Source organism: Polyodon spathula, chromosome 7 (assembly GCF_017654505.1).
Source record: "Polyodon spathula isolate WHYD16114869_AA chromosome 7, ASM1765450v1, whole genome shotgun sequence".
NCBI lineage: Eukaryota > Metazoa > Chordata > Actinopteri > Acipenseriformes > Polyodontidae > Polyodon > Polyodon spathula.
Genome location: NC_054540.1, coordinates 45,951,249 through 45,967,476, shown reverse-complemented (window position 1 = coordinate 45,967,476; position 16,228 = coordinate 45,951,249). Strand labels below are relative to the sequence as shown.

Genomic DNA, 16,228 nt, shown 5'->3' with positions numbered 1-16,228 from the left:
TCTCTCTCTCTCATGGTCTGCAGGGTCGGCCAGGTGCCTTGGGGCCTCAAGGGCCAGAGGGGCCCCCGGGGTTTCAAGGTCCAGAGGGGTTAGCTGGACCAAAGGGCGATAAGGGGCACCCCGGACTGCAAGGACCAGGCGGCCCTAAAGGAGACAAGGTGGGTGTCTGTGTTGCTACTGAGTTCGAGGATATTGACAGAATAGTAGATTTGTTACTTTAAACCTTTGCAGTCCATTTATTCAGCGCTTGTCAGGCGCGTCAGGTCCAATTTATTTTCACACAAGCTGTTTTTATTTTACACACACTGTTTAATTTTTTTTTCCCAGGGTAAAACAGGTTTAAAAGGCACTGCATGGCAAAAGGACATCAGTAATGTATCTCCAGCAAAGCCCCACCCCTGATCGCTCATTCTATCACCAAACTCCTCAATAATGTGATCCAAGTCAATATTTTATAACTATATCCTTAATATATATACTTATCTCAAAAAGTTCTGCAAATCACTGTGATTTTCTTCGAGTGCTGGATGCAGAAGCAGCCATCTCCTTTGTTTGTGCCTGTGTTATCTCTGTGGTGCATGGGGCTATCTGTATTGCTTAGATACGCCCCTTTTTTCGGCTTCATTCAGCTCCTATCGGTCTCACTTGGCCATTGAAAAGTTTTCTTGGCTTTTTCCGCAGAAAAAACAACTAGACCTGTGCTTTTTACGTCTTTTTGATGATGTCGGACAGAGTCCGACATCGGACTGGAAAGGGAAAATTGTAGTGTCGGACCTGGTCCGACATAGGACCACAAAGGGTTAATCTTTCTATATTTCTTTTTTCTTTAATTATTTATTTGATTGCATTGAAACCTATATACTGTACTCCCGATACAGGTCAGATTTGGAAGTACAAAATGTGGCCACCAGATGGGGCTGAAACAAAAGTCTCATTGGATTATATACTACAGGAGATTTGATAATGTATTTTTTGTATAACATGTTTAATGAATCTCTGTATTTTCTGTTTATTGCAGGGACCAATGGGTGTTCCAGGATTTCCGGGTGTCAATGGAATTCCAGTAAGTGCTGCTATATCGTTTTCCTTGTCATTTCTGTTTTCTTGCTTTCACCAGATTAAGGCAGTTTAACATGTTATAACAAAAACATGTTTGACTTCTAAAAATAAAGTTTATAAACCATGTCCAGATAGAGTCCCAACTGGGCCCCCGTAAGCAATATGCACAATATCAAGAAAAATGCATCAGCAAGTTTCATACCTGCCACCTACTGCACAAAACAGACATACACATGCTTTATTTGCCAAATGATTTTAGAGCTAGCATTTATAACACCATCTCTTTTTTATGTTATCATATTATATATGATAACATATTATATACAAATGTTTAACTATGAAAGGCAGCTGGTTTAAGTGTTCTTTTTATTAGTGAAAAAGTGCAGATGGCTATATCCTTCTGTAGGCCCTCATTCAAACAGCAGCTCCTTGAGAAGAGTCATGTTGAGCAGGGCTCTTTGGTAGTTTTCACAAGCCTGCTCCTCGCTCTGCTTACAGGGTCATCCTGGCCAGGGTGGCTCCAGGGGTCTGCCAGGCCTGGATGGCTGCAATGGGACGATGGGAGACACCGGGACCAGGGCGAGAGATGGGATACCAGGATCACCAGGCTTCCCAGTAAGTGTTCCAGCGATCTGCCCCTAATAATCCAAAATATTGATCTCATGTGCCGATTCAAACTCTTTCAGCAGCAAGTAAGTAACTTTACTAAAAGACGACTCTGGGATGAAGACTTTTATACTGAAAAAGTCGTATCAATTAACATACGCCTGTCTTTCCTGTGCCAAGTTTTCCTAGATCTGTATGCAGGTGTACAGAGCATAAATGAAAGGTAATCCCAACGTATTCTGCTTCTGTTTCGATGCACTGTGTGTATCACTATCCATTTGTCACCCTGGGGACTTCCCTAGAACTGAGAAGTTTGAAGCATCCCGTGGCCTCACAAGGGCTCTCGGCCTCGCCCTTTTAAGCCACCTGCTTTCAAGACAATATCGTGAGAGGGTTGGCTTTATTTTATAGATTTTACAGAAGTGCAGTTGCTGAACTTGTTTTGTGTTGACACAATTATTGCAATAGCAGCTAACGTGGACAGTATTTGTCAATATATTTTCTTCAGTCTGTTTTGAGTATACGGGTCAATGTGTCAGAGCCCTCCTAATAACTTACAAAACTGTGCGTTTCTCTTTTAAAATGACGCGCAGCTTTCTTTTTCATTACTGCCATTGTCTGTCATCTAGCAATTAAAGGCAATGTAGTTCAGGGCTGCTAATCCTCTTCTCGTTCTCTCCCCATTCAGGGTCCCACTGGTCCAAAAGGTCAGAAAGGAGAGCCTGTCTTTGGGGGAGGAGGCATTGGTTTGAGGGTAAGAAATGGTCTTGAACTCCAGTATTAAAACTACAAGCTGCAGGCTTCATACAGCCTCAGGCTGGAAATAAATACTGTAAATGCAAATTCAATTTCATGACAACTTCATACATTTCTTCTTCTTGTGCTCAAGTAATAAAAGCAAACAAACAATCCTATATAAATTGGTTAGATCTCTTAAATGTTTCCTTTACAGCTTACATTATAGAATCACTGTTCATTTCTATTGTAATATTCAATTACCAATTCTACCTGTAGATTTGTCATTTGTCATTTTTTCTATGAGCACTAGCCTGTAGATTTTGTCAACTCCGTCATTACAAAATAGGTAGAGTTTAAAAAAAAAATGTGGGATGCTTAACTGGAATATTTATTTAATTGAAAGTGTCTGCTTCCAAATGAAACTGAAATAAATACTGATAGCTATTATGACCCATAATCCAATCAGTAACCATGGTTTCTGACAGATTTAGACAGTAGTGATACAGTTGGTAACAACTGTTCTTCCTTAAAGGGAAGTCTCTTTACAGCATTGGTTAAGGACATATTAAGTGCAGCCCATGTATTCATGGAACCATCAACAGAACATTGCCCTCTAGATTTTATTCCATTCAAACACAACCAATCTACTCTATCACTCCTTCCATCTCTGCATGTGCCCCATCTCATTTCAACCCAAAGACACTAAGCAAACTGGTTGAACATTTCCTACGTAGCTTACTTTGACATGATTACCAATACATTTTCTCTCCTATGACCACCAACACTTGTCCACCCTACACTGTATGTACCGGACAAACAGTACAATCCAGGTGAAATCTTCTGCTTCAGCTGCCAGTAGCTGAGATTGCAAAGCAGTGAGTTTGTAATGTAGCTGGAGCCTGTCTGCATGAGTGATGGAGGGAGCTGTGTCAAAGTGTGCAATGTGTATGGGTGTCGTGGGAGGGGTTCAGTGACAAATGAAAGGTATGGAAATGATAGGGGAGGACGGAGCGTTTGGGTGTGATGATAATGCTTTGAAATCTGTGATAACAGGTATTTTTATCTGCTAGTATGTTTTGCAGGCAATTACTATGGTTTGGTGATTTATCTCTTAAGGAACTGTCAGTCGTAATTGATGTGTGTAAAATAAACATTGTAACGTGTTTTATAAGTAGCGCAGATTGGTTACATTTGCTCAGTGTCATTTTGGATTGTGCTATAAATCAAAACCCTACTTTGAGCTCGCTCTGTCATTCTTGGTTTAAACCACTAGGTGGAGTATATGAGACAGTCTGTTGATGGAGGTTTCATTCATTTCTTTCATTCTTGATTTCCATCTTTTTTTTTTTTTTTTCAAATCTAGGTTTTAGCTCAATTTCATAAGTTTGAAATGTTCTTCTTCTTTTTCTTAACCCCTTCACTATTTTTTTTTTTTGCAACAAATATTTCAATTACTAAATCTCACTACACAGTGCTGCTTGTGAATAAGCAATAGTCTGAACATCTTTTTATTGCTCCTAGTTGTTCACAGATAATCCCCGTGCTGCAGTGTTTTGTTTCGGAGTGTGTGATTGAGAATGTTTTGTGTTTCCTTTGATTTCAGGGAGAGCCGGGGCTGCCAGGTCTAGACGGTTTAACGGTGAGTAATTTTATACGTACCGCAGCACAGAGCAGTGTTGTTTTTCCATAACTATGTATTCTTTTGCTGTGTAAATGCCCCGGGAGCGAAACGCAGTTTGTTGGCTTCCTCTCAGGGCTGGGCCTGGTGAAGAGACACTTCTCGTGCCTTGATGTTTCCTGTTGTGTCTCCTCAGGGTGCGAGGGGTCCAGCTGGCTTGCCAGGGCTGGTTGGTCCGAGAGGTCGCAGTGGTCCTGCGGTAGGTATCGGTTCAGCTGCTGTATTGATTCTGCATTGATACGGGATTGATGCTGCATTTGATACTCCATTTTCGGGGCTTGTTTTATAAACCATTGGTTCCACTCGTGTTATTAACTGCTGTAGATTGAAAGTTGGCATACTGTATATGGGATGTACCACAAATGAGGCCTAATTGTTTGTTTATATTGGTTGTCTCTCAGTTCCTTTCATGATTTAACAGAAAGCAACCTGATCTTCAGAATATGTGATTGTTGTTTTAGAGATGCAGTCCACAGCCACCGTGGTAAACATATTCCCTAAAAAAAATCCCACTTACACAACATTTTGATATTCAACTTTGATTTGTTCAAGAACAACTTTACATATTTCTGATATGGAACAAATGAATCTCCCTGCATAAAACACAACACCAAAACAAAACTACAGATACTGAACAAACAGATTTGGAGAATACAGCATTGTGGAACACAAAGGGATTTCTTATTACTGAGTTGGGACATGTATCTTGTCTTCAGCTAAGGTGAAGTCTACAGGGCTTCAGACCCTCAGTAACGGTGGTTCTGGTTTGTTGTTTGTTTTTAGGGTTTACCAGGTCCTCCAGGCCTCCCAGGACCCATTGTAAGTATTTGTGTGTGTGTGTGTCTGTGTTTCTTTTCTGATAATCTAAAACTGTTACCTTGATATCATACATGAATCATTGGACAGTTTGTCTACTTAGTTTCTTTTAGTTTTGTGTATGAAGTTATGGAAGAATTGTATATAGCATTGCAAAATCCAATTACCAGGAGAAGAAACCAATACTTTCTGCCCTTAGGCAGCTTTGCTTGGCTATATTGTTTTACCGCAGTATCAGGATTGTTACAATAGCCACTGGTATCACAGGTTCCCAATTGGCACTACCATTGGACTTGCCTCATTGGGGACTCTGAAACCATCAGTGCTGGATTTCAACAAAGAATTCAGACACCTTTTTAGAAAAAGTAAATTCACAAACTCACGTCTGGACAATGAAACCATTTTTAAAAAATGATCTAATTTAACCCTTACATAAGTCAAGAAGGAGCTCCTTTATTGAATATACATGAGAACAGGACAAACCAAGTATTTTGTACATATATTTCTACACTAGCTCACACTGAGACCTAGGAGTCACATTTGGTTCCTACGTGATTTCCCACAGCATGTGTTAACATACAGCACTGAGATAAGGTTAAACAAGGGCGTTGGATGACATTTTAACATCCAAGTCACAGCCTGCTATTATCATCCAAAGGCACCTGCAATTAGAGTGGACGCTTCATTGCTTGTGTTCTGTTCTACAGGATTAATCTGAAACGATAAGGTTTTATACTGACTACAAATATGAAAACTGTTTTCTAGGGCAATATGGGGCTTGGTTTCCAGGGAGAAAGAGGAGACAAGGTAAATCCTGTGAAAAATAAAATGTCTGAAATGATTAACTATGAATGCAGGTTATGTGTTACCTAAACGCAGAGTGATTATACAGTAGTTCAGCAACTACAGGCCTTCAATTAGGAGAAAGTAAAAAAACTGACAATAAACAGAGGCTTGTTATACTTCACTGCATTCAATATTGATACCCAACAAATCATTAAGCATGTTCCATATTTTAATGTTGTTGTTATTGTTAATAATAATAATAATAATAATAATAATAATAATAATAATAATAATGAATAAATAAATATAAAGCCGCAATGTCGGAACAGGCCTGTCCCAAGACTCCAGAGTTGTGACGTGGGACTGGGTTCCTCTTTTCTTAGAAAAAAAACTAATGGCTAATTGTATTCCTCTGGATCTCAGGGAGAGGTGGGACAGCCTGGCCTCCCAGGACAACCAGGGACCGAAGTAGGCGGGCCGCCAGTAAGCATTATCTTCAAAGGAGTTAAGGTAACACAGATTGGAGCAGTGATCCCAGGCTTTGGGGATCGCACGTCAGGGGAGCAGCCGCCTCGATCCGGGTCAAAGGGTCGGGCAGTGCAGAAGCAAGGCATGTGAGATGGGAGTGCACCTTGTATCATAAAATAAGAGAAAACCAGCTCTTCAGCTGGTGATTCAGTCAGACCTTTAAAACAATGAATAGAAAGCCCCTTCCTTTGAAACTGCCCATTGTACTATCTCTGACTGTGGCTCAGTGTCCAGTGCATGGTTTAACATGGGTGTAAAACATTTTCTTACCTCTCATCAGCCTAGCATTCTCTCAATGTTGTACTTTGTTTTCACTTTGAAAGGCATTTATTTTTGCCACAGCTTTCTCGGTTTTCTCTGTTACCTTATAATACTCCCTAGCCCACCATTTGCAAATACCTTAAAGGAAGTAAAAGGGGCTTCCATCAAGTTTCAGGATAAATGGGAGTCAAAGTAGTCTTTGAAAAGAAATCAGTCAAAATAATACTAGGGAGGATGATACGACAATGAAAGGGTCCATTTCTGCCCAGTATTTTACACAAGCACTATAGTTCAAATCCAGGGCTATGTAATGCAGCCAAAGCGTACGTCAAATACTGGCTGCCCTGCCACTCACGCTCCCAGGGTTGGAATTAAACAACCCCACTGCCTCCTGCCCTGCTTTAGTGTCCCTTTACCCAGAGCACTGCCATCCCTGAGGCCCCCCAAAGTAAACTAACCCCTTCCTTGGTTACTGTATCCAGGGAGACGTGGGCCTGCCCGGTGATCCAGGCCAGCCGCTGGCCATTGACATAGTGGAGTTTGTGGGCTTTCCCAAGGGGGACAAAGGAGTAAAGGTTTGTGAGAACAGGAGCTGGAGGAATCGCCTCACGGACTCTCACAGGGACTGATGAGCTCCAGTCTGCTTAAGGGTTAAAAAAACGACTTGACTGGGTGAGGTGGGTTGGGGGGCGGGGAGAGGGGAGGAGGGATGCATTGGGAAGGATTCATTTTAATTTCATGTCTTCCATACCATTGTCTAGGGTGTGTGTGTGTTCTTTTTTTTTTTCTTAATGTGAATGTTTTAATTATTGTTTTAGACTCCCTTAGTTAGGGGGATGAGACGTGATATAGGTACCCCCATCACAAAGTGGACCAATCTTTATGCTATTGGGACAGGTGAATACCCCCATCAACTCAAATATAAGCTGGATATTTGAATTAACAATCACAAATACATGGTAGTGATATGGCAAATTTAGTCCAGGCATCAAAGAAAAAAAGTTGATTTGATAATTTTGTTCCAGTGAGACTTGTAGGAATGTGCTTGCAGGGTTGGCACGAGGTTCAATGGGGCGTCAAGTCGTGGCATCAGCAGTGCAGAAACAGCCCAAGCTGTTCAGCGTTTATCCATGTGTGACAGTCCTTACTGGAGGGAAGTGTATGTCACAATATTACAACTGCTGACATGATATTTGTCAAAGTTTTAAATGATTATGTGCCAATCTGAATTTTCTAATTCAGCAGGTATAGAAATATTACATGATGTTTGGTTCATTTTGGCTGTTGAGGGTTAAGCTTCCAAAAAAGCTAATTTGACAGAAAATTAAAAAATATGTATTTTAATGAAAAGAAACAAAATGACCTGTTGTTGTTCAGTACTGAAACTGTTGATTGTTTGTGGTGGTGGTGCTAGTTCTTTAATCAACACGGCCTCCTAGTGGAGTACAGTGTCACTGTCATTAATGTTGTTGCAAAGGAAAATCTGTTCTGAATTCTAATTTGCCTGTTCAGCTGTTTATCCCCAGGCTTTTGTTTTCTAAAGCACAAGTTTTAGCCGGCTGTCAGTGGGCAGAGTATGTGAAGACATTGCTTAGGAGCCCCTGTTCCTTCTGCCTTTGAAATTCACCATCCTCTCCTCTCTTAGGGCGAGCCGGGCAGCTTTGGCTTTCCTGGGCAACCTGGTATTCCTGGACTACCGGTGAGCATGTCACATATAACTGTGTTACACTGAAGTGAAGGTCTTTTCTTTCGTAAGCTGTAGAAGCTTGTGTATACCTACCTGTGTTACTTGGGAATTGTAGCTCCCAGAATGGGATGTGCTGTCCAACGAGAAGTAGTTTGTGCTACATTCTTTTGTTTTAATGGTTAACTTGTTGAGCATTCCTTGAGACGGATGTTCGTTAAGCAGTCTAGCCTTGCTACCTGACCCGAGCCTGATGGGAGAGTGTGTTACCAGTGAGTGGATTGTGGTGTTTTTAATTTTAAGTGAGCATTTTTTTTTCTTCCTCTGTGTGCAAATGCTTCCTAAAATGCTCTTCCTGCTTCCATTTTTTGCTTTGCTTCCTTGAGTGTCAAGGCCTTCTAGCGTGCACATCAGTTAAGCAAAAATGTGGACGGAGGAGAGATTATCTATATTAAAAATATAGAGGCTGATGGAGTAAAACATTATATGTTAACAGGACAATGCGTAGCAGGAAACTGTTATCACAAATCAAAAAGACTTTTACATTACTTTTAAAGGACGACTGCAGGACCGCCGACTTTACAGCAAGTCATTTCATTACTGTTTTAAAAGCCATATTTGTGGTGTAATGTTTATTGTTGGACGTTAATTTTGCGATTTGATGAGGATGCGAATTTGCAAGAGCATCTGAATGGGTGGCTATTTATGGCAACAAAATTATGAAGAAGCCTGTTGTCATTTTCTATTAAATCATGCAGTGTTGGATTATTAGGAAAGGAAGTCAATGAGATGTGATTAATTGAGGGATTTTTGTCTACGTTTTAACTGGAACTCGGCAATAGACTCTGTAGGGAAGGTACTTGGTTTCAATAGCTTACGCATGGAATTGATATTTGTGGAGATGGACGGGTCGTCGGGTATGCAAATGTTTCAAAGGTCTTAGGCTCGGGTCAGGTTCAGATTTGTTTGGTCGGTTCGGGTTTGGATTGGATTTTAACTTTAGGCCTGAGCAGACCCTCTAAAGCAGTCAGTGCAGTTACACACAGTGCAGTGCTGTTCATGAGACGAGAGCAAGGGGGCAGTGTCAGGTATTTGAATGGAATCTTTGCTAGGTTTATTTACCCCTTACTGGCTGGGTCTCACTGTGAAGAGGCATTTGTAATTGTTACAGGGGCCCTATGGGATTGCTGGAGAGCTGGGTGAAAAGGGCATCATTGGGCTGCCTGGACTTCGGGTAAGAAATATTTCTTTATTCTGTTTGTATCCTAGAGCACTTCTGTTAATTTCAATATCACTCCTCTGAGTAGTAAAAAAAGGTTCATTTAAATGATAAATTTCATCAAGTGGGTGGACACCTCAAGACAAGTCTCCTATTCTCTCAACCCAAGTATATGAGTCACATTGAGGAGACTGGTCTTCAAGTATGCATCTGTTTAAAATCATGGCAAAAGAGATCCCTCAGATTTATGCTGTGAGGAGTATTCAAAAGAGTTCTTGCTAAATTAAACAGATTATTGTTCATTCTTTGAACTAAAGGTAGAAAAGTGTGTATTTTCATCGTGGAAGTTAATTAAGTGTTTTATATTCTCCACTACTGATGAAGGGGATATAGTGGAGGCAGTCAAATGCACGTATCAACACTTCACATCCATATAACTTATCCAGTTGTAATGAAACCTGGTATTATCGTTGTTTTGATTATGTTATTGAGAATATCAGATGATGGGAATCTATGGGGTGTCTGTATGTCCCACCTACATTTTAGCATGTACTGTATCTGCAAAACCGCCTATCCAATGACACTTGGTATTAACATGGTAACTTGGTATTAAGCTATATACGCTTTCAGTTCATTTACAGGTACTTGCAAAGAAACTAAATAGGGTATTTCTCACTATCATCTTTATTTTTTACACAGGGACCGGCTGGATTAGATGGACAGCCTGGCTTTCCAGGAGGAAAGGTATGGTTCACGAGCCAGTTTGTTTTACTTGTGTTTTGATTTGTTTATAGTATTAATGTCAAACATCAGCACTGGATGTGGTTTCTAGAGCCTAATGCTGATTGATTTGAATTTGAAATATGGCACTTCCATCTGTTTATACACTGAAATCCCAATCAAGAGACCAAGCAGATCTGTCCTTTTTATAAAGGGAGAGCTTTTTTCAGAAGATACATTTTGTTGTATGCGAGTCAAATGGGCAAATGACACCATCAAGCTGTCAGTTTGGTTTACATTTTAGATTTCTGGAGCTACACTCAAATCATCCAGTGCACACCTAGTTGTACATACTGTACATTCAAACAGTGATAACGTACAGTAAGCCTTCTCCGGCGTGACTGAATTTTGTTTCATTTCCATAACAGGGTCAACCAGGCTTTCCTGGGCAACCAGGAAGAGATGGGATACCAGGGCGAAAGGTAATGATTTGAGGTGTTTACTATACTGTAGCAGTGGGGATAGATGGGATACCAGGGCATAAGGTAATGATTTGAGGTGTTTACTGTGCTGTAACAGTGGGAATTCCCAGTGACTAGCAGAGTAAAAATTGTACGTTTTTTGATTTTTTCATTTGCAATTATGCTACCATGAATAACATGGAAAACTACTCAAAAACACGTACTAAGAGCAACCAGTAAACCAAGTCAAAGCCAGTGTGATGGCGAGGGGGAGAGATTGCCATGCTGTTTAGAAATGGGTTACAGATGCTTAAGTTCAGTTTATCAATTCAGAGCGAACTGTGATTTATTGCATTCTTCTTCAGGGTTTCCCAGGGGAAGCTGGTCCACCTGGTCCATCTGTATATTATAACGGAGACGGAACTTCGGTGAAAGGTACGTATCCACAACTAGGATGGGATGAGAGTCCATTGCAGAGTAGTCTGATTTATTCCAGGTCTTTCTGTTAACCCACACTGTGTTCTTTCACACGCTACTTCATGTGTTGTTTAGGATGCGTGTGCCAACAGCAAACTGCCCCCCTGCTGTAGGGTTATCAAAGCCAAATTAAATAAGGCACTGTGGTGACATTTTGCAAGTGAGATCAGATTATACTTTTTAAGACAGATTTTATATATGAGCTATCATTAATATCACACAAACGGTATAATGTGTCGGTAAGCTAGTTTATATTCTCTATGAGCTACTTACATCAATGCAGCTTAGAAGAGCTATTGGTACTACCAACAAAGTACTAAGTTTTTACAGAACACTGCCCCTAGTGGTTTAAGATCTGCTATGTAGGTACAAAAATAATCTGTCCACTGTACATTCAAACCTAGTCTAAAACCGTGTTTAAAAGAAGTAGAGTAACAGAAATTACAAACACGTTTTGAAAAATGTTTTTAAACTGGTATATATTTAAATTGGGAATTGTTATACGTTGTTATATCTACATTTGTATTGCGAGATGAATCCATAACTAGAATGTTTCAAGTGGAAGAGTTCTAAACAGTTATTTCATATGCAGTGCATGCACTTGTTTTCTTACTGTCCGCGCTATATTTTAATCTCAACATCTGGAAGTTGATTAAAAGTGAATCCATTTGTTTGAATTTCACTTTGGACCGCCACTTTTGGTACCTCAGTAACAGAGAATGCCTCATAAGTGATTGTTGTTTTCCCTCAGCATTTCTGTATGCTGGTCAGGTGAGGTTTGAAATGCGCTGTATTTAAAAGAACTCTTCTCCCTGTTGTAATTGCTTCTGCTTGTTGTTCCTCCAAAGGCCCTCCAGGAGATCCAGGCCTGGACGGGGCTCCAGGAATCCGAGGTGATCCAGGGTTCGATGGGCTGCCAGGACAGCCAGGCCTCCCAGGGCTCCCAGCCACCCCAGGTAGCACAAAGCCATGTCATACTTAAATGCTAACACACAGACATGTCTTTCTTACATACTCAAAGAAACTTACTAACTTAGTAATGCCAAATGGAACAAGGGTACTGTTTTAATAAGATCAGCTCAAATATGTTGCATTGAACGTGCTAGTTTTAAACGAGAAGTGTAAATTGAAGGCAAAGATATTTAATCTGTTTTGAGTTGTCAGTTTCCAATTTTCACCTGAAGAAGAGGCTTTTGTGATCTTGAAAGCTTGCATGTATGTGCTAGCTGATTTAAAATTGTACCACGTGTTGATACGTTTAAAAACTATAAATAAATAATTAATAGAATTCCTTGTGTTTTTTGTAATTTAACACACGATGCATTTGTTCCGCAGGTCCACCAGGCACCTCAGGTTTCCCTGGAGTCTCAGGAGCCAAGGGAGAAAGAGGGGACCCCGGGAGACCTGCCTTAGGAACGCCTGGTTCCCCTGGGAGACCGGGATACCCAGGACCCCCCGGCCCACCTGGAATCCCAGGGCCCAGCCGTAAGTCACTGTCAGGGGGGTAGAAATGTGCCTTGCACTCCTATGCCACACAGACTGTCTCAAATACAACTTTCCAGTTATAACAGTGCAATAATCAAGACTTTTAAAACGGTTATCGCCTTCAGTTGAGCCGTGTAAGGGACATGCAATATGACATTAAATTTAACTTGAGATTAAAAGGAACATATGAAATGGTTATATTTAGAGAGAGTGTGTAATTGTTAGTGAGTGTTAGAGGTAGTGTCTGTAGAGGTAGCATCTTCAGAAATACAGCTTTATTTTTCTTCTAATTGAGAAATATTTAAAACGTTTGAACAAACTTTTTTTTTTTCAAATTATCTTCCGAATGTGTGGGTAAACACACTGCTAGGATTTTAGTAACTTCAGGCTGTGTTTGTGTTGAGTAGCTAATTCATGGTTGCGGAGAGAGGAAGGTCTTTGTTTTTGACCTGCTTGCGATTCATGAATTGTGAACCTCGGGCAGAGGCTGTGCACACTTTTTGAAAGTTTTCTTTTTATTAGTGCCAACTATATCAAAAGAACATCAGTCTAATTCTAGCCCATAATGTCATACAGAAGAATTTGAATGGACGCTTTCTTCTTGCCTTTCTTTTCTATCAAGTCAACTCTTCAGAGTGCCAGGTGGTCTCCATTGGCCCTGACGGTGGCATTGTCAAAGGTATCCGGCAGAGCTGAAATATTACAGTCTTTCCTGTAATATTCAAACCAACCAAGACTAACCAAACATCACGCTTTGTAGAAGAGTCTAAAACAACAGGTTATGCAGTGTCATTCGTTCATTGTATTACAGTGACTGTTGAGCCATAGCCCTTCCCTTCTTGGACTCTGAATAAAGCATGGGACGTATTTTGTCATTCCGAAATGCCAAAAAGGGAATACGTCCACCAGCAAATCGCTGTGTGGTTTAGATTTGTTAATCTACTGTGCTTTGCAACTTGGCTAATATATACTGACCAGTGCGTTGACCAGAGCTCCTAAAATCCATGAAGAAGGAAAATGTAGGGAAGATTCATTACAAAGCTGCTGCAACACATTTTTGTTGTCATTGAGCAGTTCTAGATATAGATGATTCTTACCGTGCTTCTTTGCTCCAGTAGGTGGCAAAACTCCCTTGAGCTGTGCTAGGTGACTGTAGGCAAGGAGGAGGAAAGGCTTCTCTCCCTGGAGCTGTGCTAGGTGACTGTAATCGAACATGGACTTCTCTCCTTTGAGCTGCGCTAGATGACTGTAATCGAGGCTGGGCTTCTCTCCCTCGAGCTGCGCTAGATGACTGTAATCAAGGCTGGGCTTCTCTCCCTTGAGCTGCGCTAGGTGACTGTAATCGAGGCTGGGCTTCTGTCCCTCGAACTGCGCTAGGTGACTGTAATTGAGGCTGGGCTTCTCTCCCTCGAGCTGTGCTAGGTGACTGTAATCGAGGCTGAGCTTCTCTCCCTCGAGCTGCGCTAGGTGACTGTAATCGAGGCTGGGCTTCTCTCCCTTGAGCTGCGCTAGTTGACTGTAATCGAGGCTGGGCTTCTGTCCCTCGAACTGCGCTAGGTGACTGTAATTGAGGCTGGGCTTCTGTCCCTCGAGCTGTGCTAGGTGACTGTAATTGAGGCTGGGCTTCTCTCCCTCGAGCTGTGCTAGGTGACTGTAATCGAGGCTGGGCTTCTCTCCCTCGAGCTGCGCTAGGTGACTGTAATCGAGGCTGGGCTTCTCTCCCTCGAGCTGTGCAAGGTGACTGTAATCGAGACTGGGCTTCTCTCCCTCGTGCTGTGCTAGGTGACTGTAATAGAGGCTGGGCTTCTGTCCCTCGAGCTGTGCTAGGTGACTGTAATAGAGGCTGGGCTTCTCTCCCTCGAGCTGCGCTAGGTGACTGTAGGCAAGGGGGAGGTAGGGGAAGGGTACTTTTCAGAGCTCTGGGAAAAGAAAGACAACCTTGATAGTTACGCAGCACTTGCCACTTGGCTATACATGGCTATAACGTCCTGGCTGGGTCCTAACTTAATACCATCTCCATCTTCCAGGTCCAGGACAGCAGGCCGAGATTAGACTGGGAGACATGGGACAGCCGGGATTGCCTGGAGGTCGAGGGCCACCTGGGAGCCCAGGGCTAAGCGGGCTCCAAGGTAACAGGACCTTCCCGATTAGAACATTAGACTGCTGACTGCAGCTTCACAATCTAGCCTGCATTATTATTGGCTGCATTATTACCATTTATTGTTACCATTTATCCTTGAGCTGGGGATTCTATTTATTTGTTCAGGTTTTTTAAGCCTTAAAACGAACGTATGACAATTGCTGAAGTACCATGCTGTTACTTTAGAGCAGTGATCCTCAAAATGGTGCCCGCGGGCAAATTTGTGCCCCCGAAGCCAGGCCATCGTGCCTGCGGCAGCTGTTCTTAAATTATGGGTTGTGAACACATTTCTGGCAGGTTGTAGCGTGGGAAAATAAATAAAGCTTTAAAAACGTTTTCCAACAAAAGCACCACAGCAGTCGCTGCTCGCTTATGCTGTGCTTGTATGTACTCTACATATTTTTTTCCTGAAGGGCCTCTATGATAAGATTAACCAATTGACTATCTGCATTTTCTCAGCGGTAGCCCAATCAAAAGATAGCTGAGTGGGACATAAACTGTTTTAGTTGCACTGTCTGTTTTAGTTGCATATACTGACAGTAAGTTTAACCAATAAGAGAGTCAAATATCTGCCAAGTAGGAAGCACAGGCCATTCACGGTATTCTGCATGCAAATGGCAAAGTAAAAGATCTGACAGCTGTCCAATCATCCATGAGCAGAGGCGGGTGTTAATATGCCAGGTAAAGCACTGAATTTCGCCGACTGTGATTGAGAAAAATAATACATTTCAGTATTTAGAATTAAATTTTCTATGTATTCACCAGACAAATGAAACACTGTAGTAGCATTAGTTACAAATCCACTTTCTTTGAATAATTATACTGGAGATGAGTAATCTTTAAAACAGAGTAGTTTTGACAAATTGAAACAAAACAAGACACTATCTAGCCTCTTTGATTTTAGTTTATTCATGCTTATGTGTGTAAACATGCTGTTTAAAAATATTTGCATTGCATATTTTATGTAAATTATTTAAAGAATAAGCACAACATACACAATTACTGTCTGAGACTTGACCTTATCAGAGTGAGTCAAGAATAACACCCACTAAAACTCTTAATATACATGTGTGTGTGTGTGTGTGTGTGTGTGTGTGTGTGTGTGTGTCTATATATATATATATATATATATATATAGACACACACACACACACACACACACACACACACAGTTCCAGTCAAAAGTTTTAGACCTGCTTGAAACCAGGTTTATTGTGATTATTCATGCTTTTAACTGTATAAACTTGTCTATAAACACTTAATATTTAATTATATGATACATGCACTTATATAAGCTGATAATCATAAGTGAATTGCATTCAAAAATTTAATTTTTAAATGAAAATGTAAATCTTGTCAATTTCAATGAAATGGCCAACCAAAGCAAGGGGATTTCAGTCTGAAGCCCAAGTCAGTTAAAAGTCTGAAAAGTGTATAACACGATGTTAGAACACTGGCCTAAGTATAAAAGTGTCTTAAACATAAGTTTGTCATTCCTGAATGTAAGGGATCAGAAAATGGCAAAATACTGTTTAAGCAAAGAAAAAAGACATTCTGTAATTACTTTAAG

At 41.0% G+C, this 16,228-nt stretch overlaps 1 protein-coding gene across 3 annotated transcripts in view; it reads left to right on the top strand.

Moving 5' to 3' along the window:
* LOC121318666 (collagen alpha-6(IV) chain-like) overlaps positions 1 to 16,228 on the top strand; it is a 125,214-nt gene that overhangs the window by 78,485 nt on the left and 30,501 nt on the right. For all 3 annotated transcript variants that reach the window (XM_041255585.1, XM_041255584.1, XM_041255583.1), the window contains exons 4-20: positions 24 to 158; positions 1,019 to 1,063; positions 1,558 to 1,674; positions 2,354 to 2,419; positions 4,007 to 4,042; positions 4,218 to 4,280; positions 4,865 to 4,900; positions 5,663 to 5,704; positions 6,107 to 6,193; positions 8,118 to 8,171; positions 9,328 to 9,390; positions 10,075 to 10,119; positions 10,524 to 10,577; positions 10,922 to 10,991; positions 11,882 to 11,989; positions 12,369 to 12,518; positions 14,546 to 14,647. In XM_041255585.1, the coding sequence (XP_041111519.1) occupies positions 24 to 158; positions 1,019 to 1,063; positions 1,558 to 1,674; positions 2,354 to 2,419; positions 4,007 to 4,042; positions 4,218 to 4,280; positions 4,865 to 4,900; positions 5,663 to 5,704; positions 6,107 to 6,193; positions 8,118 to 8,171; positions 9,328 to 9,390; positions 10,075 to 10,119; positions 10,524 to 10,577; positions 10,922 to 10,991; positions 11,882 to 11,989; positions 12,369 to 12,518; positions 14,546 to 14,647 (1,273 nt within the window). The remainder of the gene's footprint in view (positions 1 to 23; positions 159 to 1,018; positions 1,064 to 1,557; positions 1,675 to 2,353; positions 2,420 to 4,006; positions 4,043 to 4,217; positions 4,281 to 4,864; positions 4,901 to 5,662; positions 5,705 to 6,106; positions 6,194 to 8,117; positions 8,172 to 9,327; positions 9,391 to 10,074; positions 10,120 to 10,523; positions 10,578 to 10,921; positions 10,992 to 11,881; positions 11,990 to 12,368; positions 12,519 to 14,545; positions 14,648 to 16,228) is intronic.